Source organism: Protobothrops mucrosquamatus, unplaced genomic scaffold, assembly GCF_001527695.2.
Source record: "Protobothrops mucrosquamatus isolate PMUCROS unplaced genomic scaffold, P.Mucros_1.0 scaffold2116, whole genome shotgun sequence".
NCBI lineage: Eukaryota > Metazoa > Chordata > Lepidosauria > Squamata > Viperidae > Protobothrops > Protobothrops mucrosquamatus.
The window spans coordinates 2557-12704 of NW_015388217.1; the positions used below are offsets into that span (position 1 = coordinate 2557).

General features: G+C 39.4%; 1 protein-coding gene across 1 annotated transcript; it reads right to left on the reverse strand.

The window, feature by feature from the left end:
* Nucleotides 1–469: 469 nt before the first annotated feature.
* On the reverse strand, nt 470–9827 carry LOC107294831 (pituitary homeobox 3; the record flags this gene model as incomplete). The annotated part of the gene is made up of 3 exons (XM_015824096.1): nt 9718–9827; nt 3077–3081; nt 470–669 (listed from the first exon to the last, which is right to left on the reverse strand). Coding segments are annotated over exons 1-3 (315 nt in total), but the record flags the coding sequence as incomplete, so codon positions are not given.
* Nucleotides 9828–10148: the final 321 nt, after the last annotated feature.

A 10148-nucleotide genomic window follows, 5' to 3' on the forward strand; every position in this document is an offset into this window, starting at 1 on the left:
ACTGAATTTGTTTGCATTCGTCTAGAAGGGAGAAGTCATTTCCTTATATATCTTTTTTATTTTTTTCCTCCTTTTTTCCCTCTCTGCATTTATTTTTTATTTTTCTTAGTTTATGTTAATTATCTTTGACTTTTTAAACTTCAAAAATTATTTTTTTTTTAAAAAAGGCACACTTTATAGAAAATTCTTTTAGTTGTATTTTGGGGAATTTCCCTAGCTACATTTTCTAACTATAAGAGTAGTTGTGACAATATCCCTGTTTTTTTTAAAAGTGTACCATGTGATGCTTCATTAAAATCTTAGGAATATATTCTTTAGATAAACTTTGATTGCCCTACTTTGTCAAAAAGGGAAGAAGGCACACAGATATAGTCCCATGTACAGGCTTATTCTGCTCTCTGGCTTTTATTCAGCCTTCTCCTTCACATTCTGGTCATTTTCAAGGAAATTAAAAAGGAAATAATTGTACCCGAACTCTGGCTTCCGTCAAGTTGGTCCAGACAGCAATCTCCTCTCGGGTACTCATGTCTGGATACCGATTCCTTTGAAAAGTGGCTTCCAGCTCCTGGAGTTGCTGGCTGGTAAAATGAGTTCTCTGCCTACGTTGCTTCTTTCTCAGGGAGCCATCCTCAGGCGTGGTATCGTCAGGCTGATTCTGCTGTGACTTTTCTGTGTTTATGGAAGCAAAACCAAGGAATCCATCACAGGTCTTCACAGTAGCTCAAGACAGTAATTTTTCTTGCATAAACATTCCTACCAATAATGAAAGTGATATTACTAAAGGATGACCTCTTTGTGTTCAATTGCTCAACACATACACAAATCATTTAATAATAATAATAAAAAATATAATAATAATAATAATAATAATAATAATAATAATAAAGTTGGAAGGGACCTTGGAGGTTATCTAGTCCAACCCCAGGCAGGAAACCCTATACCATTTCAGACAAATGGCTGTCCAGTCTTTTCTTAAAAACTTCCAGTCTTGGAGCATTCACCGCTTCTGGAGGCAGGTTGTTCCACTGGTTAATTGTTCTAACTGTCAGGAAGTTTCCCCTTAGTTCTAGGTTGCTTCTCTCCTTGATTAGTTTCCATCCATTGCTTCTTGTCCTGCCTTCAGGCTCCTTGGAGAATAGCTTGACTCCCTCTTCTTTGTGGCAGCCCCTGAGAGATTGGAATACTGCTATCATGTCCCCCCTCGTCCTTATCTTCGTTAAACTAGACATACTCAATTCCAGCAACCGTTCCTCATATGCTTTAGCCTCCAGTCCCCTAATCATCTTTGTTGCTCTTCTCTGTACTCTTTCTAGAGTCTCAGCATCTTTTTTACATCGTGGTGACCAAAACTGGATGCAGTATTCCAAGTGTGGCCTTACCAAGGCATTGTAAAGTGGTATTAATGAAGAAAATACTGCAGGTATGCCGCTTATCACAAAGATAAAGATAAGGCACATGGTGGCCAGTGCAGAAAAGGGACTCTCTCTTTCATTTTTCAGTTCTAAATTCTTCTATTTCTTAGTGATCCTATATGCTTTTGACAGAAGCCAAACCCAATTTGAGGAACGTTAGTGATTAAACATTGTGGATTGCGTAGGGACTAGGCAGCCTAGATCCACTGGCGTTTCACGATTTGGAAAAATATTTTTTTCTTTAACAATCATGCAATCGGGAAAAATATATCTATCTGAAGAAGTAAATTAGACGTTCATGAATATATTGAATCTTTTCCGATTCCTGATTTTTCTGAATGTCTCACACGAGAGGAAGTGGGTATTTTATTATTATTATTTTGCTTTAAATAAACACAGGGAGGAGAATCATGTGTGTAATGGAATATTGGATGGATAAGGGGAAAAGATGCTGAGCAGGAAGAAATCAGGTAAGAGCCAAGAGCCCCAGTGGCTTTAAGAGTCAGAGAAAGCAGCCAAGGAAGGATCTGCCCTAATAGATCAGAGGATTAAAAGTGGCAGTGGCAAGTTTGCATCTTCAGACTTTCAAGACTCTGTTATTGTAGCCTTACAATAAAGCAGAATTAGCTCTTTTAGTTGTGTTTCCTACTTGGCTTACCTGGGAGAGTTGACAATATGCCACGCGTTCCAACCCAGAATTTGAAAACTAGTGAGATTTTTTTAAAAAAATGGAACATCTGCAGAATAGGAGCTTCATTTTTCACTCTAAATATTGTTTTGTTGTTCACTTGGGCCATTTAGAGCTGCCAGCCTTATAGATCTCCAGATACAAGATGGCTGTGAGCACAGCCCCAAAATAAAAATTTAAAAACACAACCAGTTTCAAGCTGAAAAAAAAAAGACATATATAAATACTGCTTCATCCAGAGGCAAACACTTCTTTATTTGATAGATATAAAACCTCTTTGCTGGTATTGCAAAGTATTTGGTTATTATTCCACCTTTAAATTTAGGAACTCAAGGTTGTGAATTAGCACCACTGCTATTTTGGACAGGTCTCTTCTTATAATTAACTTGTATTCAAAGAAACAAATTGATTATATAATTGATCTCAATAATAGCATAAAACCAAATGTCTCTGCATCCAAGCCTGTTCTTCTTCTTCTTCATCATCATCATCATCATCATCATAACTTATTAGACCTGAATATCTCCACTTTGCAAAAAACCACCCTACTCGGAACTGCCTATATACTCAAATGCTACCTTAACAGCTCTTAGGTCCTTGGTTAGGATTTGAACTGTTAAATTTTTACCAAGTCCAGACTGTGAACAGAATTGAAAATAATAATGATAATGATAAAAAAACAACTGTGGCAAAGGCAAGCAAGGGTGGTGCTACCAATAGTAATAGGCACCTTAGGTGCAATCCCAAAACAACTGGAGCACCACTTGAACACCATTGGCATTGACAAATTCACCATCAGTCAATTGCGAAAGGTGGCTTTACTTGAACAGCTTCCATCCTGTGATGATATCTGTAACACCATCAAACATCCAGATCTATCTATCCCAGCTCCTTGGTAAGGACTTGATAGGTAGACAAAAATGCCAAATCCAGTCTGAACATCTATGTGATGATCAATAATAATAATAATAAGTACCAGTCCTAGACTATGAATCAAATTCAATAACAACAATAATGGTAATAGTAATGATGATGATGATACGGCAAAAATTACTGGGAACACCAAATTGACTTAAGTTCGTGAAAATGAGCAAGTCAAGATCCTGTGGGGTTTTCGGATCCAAAGACACAGACATCTGGCCCACAACGTGCCTGACATCACTACTGTGGAAAAGAAAAAAGTTTGGTTCATTGATATTGCGATACCAGGTGACGCACAAATTAAAGAGAAATAGCTAGAAAAAATAACAAAATATTGTGATTTGAGAATTGGAAGTTGAGCAACTGTGGAGGAAGAAATAATGGTTGTACCAATAGTAACAGGAGCCCTTGGAGCAATAGCCAAAGGGCTACCTAGACACTTAGAAATTTTGAACTTATTAGACCTGAATATCCTGACTTTGCAAAAAAACAACACACACACTCTACTCAGAACTGCCTATATAATCAGATGCTACCTTAACAACTCCTAGGTCAGGACTTGAACTGTTAAGTCCCAGACTGTGAATCGAACTGAAGATTAACTATAATAGTAATGATAATATAGCTTTCTTTGGAACAGCTTACATCCTGCGACAATACCTTTAATATAATTAAATAAGAACATCTGCCTATTCCAGGTGGTTAGGAAAGACTTAATAGGTGGACAAAAATGCCAATGTCAGGCTATGATCTTTACTGTCTTTAGGACCACCGTAGCGTTTCTAGCTTGCCAACCGTTACGGGGGATGAGGGAAAGGAGAGTTTGGGATCCATAGGTGCTCCCTGTCAGCATGAGCGCTGAAGCCGCTGAGAAGATGTTTTGACGAACTGAAGTTTCTTTTCATAACAATTGCTGGAAAATTAATTGGACAATGTGACCTGAACTGTCAGAGAGGGGAGGGAAAGTTTTGCTCTTTTAATTATCTGTTTCCCACCATAGTTTCAGAGCTACCTTTCTTTCTATATTGCCGGTTTGCTAATGTCTAATACAGTTTATATTAGAGATCGCAACGTCTTTGGCGTTTTGCTTTGTTGGGTTTTTCAACCAGAATTTGACAGCCAATCCACTCTAAACATCTGGCTGGCTATGCACACCAACCATAATACAAGAAGGTAATCTGACATCATGGACAGAGGTAAAACTGGTAAGGGAAAATCCAGTGTGTTTTAGGCTAGAGAGAGGAATAATTACGTAAACATATCCTAGCCTCCCAAAGCATCAAACACAACCTCAAGTATTTTTTAATTTAGAAAGGCAAAAAGAAAAAAGCTCTAAATGTTGAGTTATAGATATATAAAGGTTCTGCATTGTTTTATTATTACCAATGACATCCACAGGTGGGACACAACTGGAGCAATGGATCGCCTCTTTATATCAGCATGTGATATATGCAATGCACATTAAAAAATGGACAGGATTTCAATCATCCAGTCACACCCATCATTTTGACTTTCCTGACAAACACACATGCACACACTCTTACCCTGCAGGCATTCCTGAGTGGGTTAAGATTTCATTCTGTTGCCATAAAGATTATACATTAGCTGTATAATCTTTTGGGATTATTCTGTGGGGAGTCTTCTGCCAAGCCTCTGATACTTAGATTAAAGGCTAACTGGTCAGGGAACTGTGATTCATGTCTAAGCCCAATAAGTGTGAAACCTGATAACAGATCACAGCTGTCCCATGACGAGATTTCTTAATTTATATATTAGATTGGATTGGGGGGGTCACTTAACTCCAGAATGACTCTGCATGATTTACAATTTAAAAACAGAAAAACAATACAGTAAAGGAAATTTCTGAAGCATTCACACAATCATATTGCATATATGAGGGGTGAGAGGCTCTGGTGGGGCGTCACAGCCGTCCCACCCCACAACCTGGGCCAATAGCCACATTTTTAAAGTTTTCCAGAACTTCATTAGGAGATCATTGTAGATTTTAGAAAGAGCCGGCATAATCATCCTCCACTCAATATCAAGGATGCAGCTGTAGAAGTGGTCAGCAGTATTAATTATCTGGGGGTGCAGATGACTAACAATCTGAATTGGTCTCTCCACGCGTCATCCTTAGTGAAGCGTGCAAACCAGCATTTGCATTTCCTGGGTCGGATGAGGAGAGCACATCTTTCTCCTTCTGTCCTGGCCACTTTTTACAGAAGCACGACTGAAAGCATTTTAACAAAATGCATCCACTGTCGGGTTTGGTGGCAGCCGTGCCTCAGATAGAAAGTCCCTACAGAGAATGGTAAGGACAGCCGAGAAGATCATAGGAAGCTCGCTCCCTGGTACTCAGGATGCTGTTTATAAGCGCTATGTGCTTAGAGCTGAAAGCATTGTTAGAGACCCCAAACACCACTTCACGGTCTATTTTTGTTGCTCCCCTCCGGGAGGAGGTTTCAAAGTATTTCTAGCAGGACTACCTGATTCTGTAATAGCTTTGTTCCCTATGCCATCCGTCTGGTAAACTCGCAAGATTCGTTTTTCTCGCCATGCATATACATAATCCGAACTAGACTGTTTCTCTTGTTTCTCTGTGTCATATATGTGGGTAGATGCATAATTCTGTATTTGTTTGTTTGTTTGTTTATATCACACAGACACACATATAAAGTTTTTCAGACAGACGGTCTGATTGAGTGCACCTTTGGCATTTTGACTGCTATACTGCAGTTCTACTTTTTATAATCTCTTTTGCCTTGCAGCCCCGCAACTAGGGGCGTTAAGCAGGCTCAAGTCGCTACTGCGATACATTACAAATTCAGATTTCTTTTTGCTGGCAAGAGTTAAAGATTTTAAGTGGGAGACTAGTATAGCTATTTCGGACTCATTTGTCCTCATCAGTTAGCCACACCCCTTTATGGGATTCGAACCTGGGCAGTCTACATCAGGGGTGTCAAACTGTCGGCCCGTGGGCCGGTTTCATCATCCCGGAGCCGCACCCACCCTATTGCCGGCAATGGCAAAAAAGCTCCGATACGTCGCGCGACGTCACGAGTTTGACATGCCTGGTCTACATGCTAGGCAGTTGTATTAACCACCAGGCCACAGGCTCTCCTCCCCTTTGTCAGCCGAGTCAAGGGAGTATATACAGAAAGTTTTTCAGACAGATGGTCTGATTGATTTATATATATGTAGTGTATATTGGAGGTCGTGACCCTTTGAGAGCTGTATACAATGAAATTTCATTTTAATGTATGCCGATTAGTGTACATTCAAAGTGACAATTAAAGATATTATTCTATTCTATCCTTGGGTGGGAGCTTCTTAGACCTCCAGGGAATATAATTTGCTGTGAATGAGTAAATATACTTCCTGGGTAGATAGCATTGTTTAAAGGTTCTAAAGTGCACCAACTCTGACTGAACTTTCCATATGGGCAGAAACTATCGGAAATAGGCAGTCCCTCAAATAATCAGGCCCTATTCCATGAAGGGCTTTGTAAGTGGTAACCAGAATTTGGGACCAGCTGTAGCTACCAAGTGGTCTTCAAGAGCAGCCCCAGCTAGAGGATGTTGGAATAATCCAATTGTAAGGTGACTAAGGGCATAACTCTCTTGAGGTCCTCCCCATCCAGGAATAGGTGCAACATCAGCTGTGGAAAGGAGAGCTTTGTCTAATGTGTCAACATTAGACAAAGCTCTCCTCTCCACAGCTGATGTTTGCTCTTTAAGCAGGAGCTATGAAGCCAAGACAACTGCCAAATTGCACGCCAGTCTTGAATGGGGGAGTACAATCCATCAAGGCTAAAGTTGGGAAGTCCCCATACCTGAGATGGCCAAAAATCCACTGTCACTCAGTCTTGGGAGGATTGAATCCAAGTCTTTCTTCCACATCCAGACCTGTACAGCCCTCAGATGCACAACATTGACAGTATCACTTGGTTGCCCAAGGTGGGGATGTACAAATGGGTATCCATCCGTTGATGATATCAAATGTCAAACTGATGGATGACCTCCCTTCATGGTTTTATGTAGATTAGAGAGAAGAGTTTTTAGGAATTACAGTTTCCTTTTTTATGCATAATACTGTATTCCCCATATAATACTGAAATTTATTCATCTTGCATGCTTAGGTAAAAAAAAAATAGTGGGAGTCACTATATCATATCTGTCCATGTCTGAAGCAGAGATCGGTTGCCTGGAATAGAGATGAACTAAGATGCCTGTTGGCCAGCTATACCCTAAATTACAGCAGGTAATTACAATTGCATGGTGGAGAAAAGATGATGTGAATCCTGGAAAGATTTCAAAGTAGAGGAAAAACTGCAGAGGGAAAATAAACAGAGGTTTATCATTCAACATTTCCAGGAATATGTTGGAGAAAAAGTTTCGTCTTCTTCCATTGGGAAGTAAGCTAGCCTTTTACAGCTACATTGTTTTCTGAAGAAAAGGTCAAGGATAATAGTTATCAATCTATGGTAGCTCAGATGGAAAGAATATTGAGAAAAAAGGAACAGTTGGGCCAAAGAAGCTGCCAGATTATTTAAGCTTTTGTATACATTTATGTGTTATATTAATAGATACTTGGGAGTTCCATGAAGTAACAAAGACTTTAAGGGGTCATTAACTGCTTAAGTAAGAAAAGCCGCTAATGGGTTCACTTGCATCAACAAGACTCTGTACTGTATTAGTTTTGCCCTAGTTTTCTTCCAAGATGATGTATGTAAGATTCTCTTATCTAATTTTCCCAACAGCAACCCTGATAGGTAGCCCAGGGTGAGCTTCCATGGCTCAGGATTAGCTTGAACCTGGGTCTCCCCAGTCCTAGTTCAAGACCTTAGCCACTACATCTCCTTGTAAAGAAGCCTGGTATACCACAAGTTTGTGTCTTCTGTAGAGACAATAAAACAATTTACACATTTCATTTCATTTTGGCTAGCTCATATAGAGCAAAAAAAGGGGACCATCTCCACTGGTTCACTGGGAACCGCTAACAAATATCTATAGAATTGCAACCTAAAAGTTTATTGTTTATGAAGGTACTCTTGTATGCTGATACTGATTCACTTTCTCTACACAAGATTATGTAGCCTTACTTACTTAAATTGTACAAATAAAGTTTGAAAAAATCTACCCTATTTTTCAAGAGGCATGTCATCCTTCCATCAGTGCTAAGTCTGCGATTACATAGGCTGAGGTGATCATTGTCATAAAAGGGCAATTAATAATTAGTTGATTTGTTATTGTACAGTATTTAATTATAAGAGAGAAGATGCTTTCTGCCGGTGAATCCCCGCGCTATTTTGCAGATATTTTATATACTGAAAGCAGGGGAACAGGTCCTTTGCCAGGGCATCTGAGGCCCACACTCAATGTTTCAGTGTCAAAGTGCCACTTGTATTTTGTCATATCATATTATAAACACTTAAAAGATTTCATCTGGCTTCAGCAAAGCACTTTTTAGTTGATGACAAAATTTAAAAGTGTTCATCTTACCAAAATGGCCAGTTTAAATGGCAGGTATCTCGTTATCTTTTTCATGTGACTTTTGAATTTATGTTGTTAGTATGGATCCGACAGTTTGAAAAACCATAGTATGCATAAGATCACAGTGATCCCTCCTCAATCAGCATGGAGTAAAAGTCGGACAGGAAAGCTGAAAGGGAGACCATTTTCTATTGTTGCCCTTCTCCTAAGTAACAAGTTGAGATCAGCACTCATCCCCCTGGCATTTCAAAAAGCAATTAAGAGAGACAACTGATGAGTTGCAGTGGATGATTAGATTACTATTTTTCCCCTTGGAATAAAGGCAAATGGGAAGATTTCACACACTGAATCTGGGACTCTTCCAGGTAGTCGCCATTCTGCCTATTAGAGATGGGCCATTTTAAGTGGGGACAAGAGACACTGACACACAGGGCATCTCTCATGGAATCTGCAAACCCTCAGCTTGGTCCCATTTCCAGCACCAAGTACAAAGTTAAAAAAAATATTGAGGTTCAATTAATTTCGATAACTCAATAATAATAATAATAATAATAATAATAATAATAATAATAATAATAATAATAATAATAATAATAATAATAATAAAAAAGTTGGAAGGGACCTTGGAGGTCATCGAGTCCAACCCCCTGCTCAGGCAGGAACCCTATACCATTTCAGACAAATGGCTGTCCAGTCTTTTCTTAAAAACTTCCAGTGTTGGAGCATTCACCGCTTCTGGAGGCAGGTTGTTCCACTGGTTAATTGTTCTAACTGTCAGGAAGTTTCTCCTTAGTTCTAGGTTGCTTCTCTCCTTGATGAGTTTCCATCCGTTGCTTCTTGTCCTGCCTCCAGGCACTTTGGAGAATAGCTTGACTCCCTCTTCTTTGTGGCAGCCCCTGAGATATTGGAACACTGCTATCATGTCCCCCCTCGTCCTTCTCTTCATTAAACTAGACATACCCAATTCCAGCAACCGTTCCTTATATGCTTTAACCTCCAGTCCCCTAATCATCTTTGTTGCTCTTCTCTGTTCTCTTTCTAGAGTCTCAGCATCTTTTTTACATCGTGAATTTATATAGTCTATTAAACCTTCGTTTTTAGAATTTTTCAATACTAAACACTGAAAAAACCCCACAAACACGTTGTTTCTGTTATTTAAGGAAATCCCCCTTAAAATAAGAAAGGAAAGTACCTGTTCTCCTACTTACCACTTGCTTGCCCCTTGTGCCTGTGTGCATGTTGAGGTGTCCCAGATTCTGAGAGGGAAAGAGGGGGGCTCTGAGCTTCTGGGTCAGTGAGCAAGTTGAACTCCATCTGCCAGGCCCAGGTGCTGGAGAGGAACTGAAGAGATATATGGGGAAGTGTGAGGGGAGTGATAGGCTTACCTGGAGATAAATTAGTTCACTGAGACTTATGTTCAGGTGTTTACAGCTGAGACCAACAGCATGATTAAATTAACATGTTTACTCCAAAAAGGGTTTTCACAGTGAGGCTCAACCCTGTATATATATACATACAAATAGCTCGAAATAGCTATACTAGTCTCCCTTTACCTCTTTGTTGGCAATCCAAATGTAACATACATACTGTATTTAGATTTGCAGGCTAACATTTCATGTGAAGTTTTTAGCCATT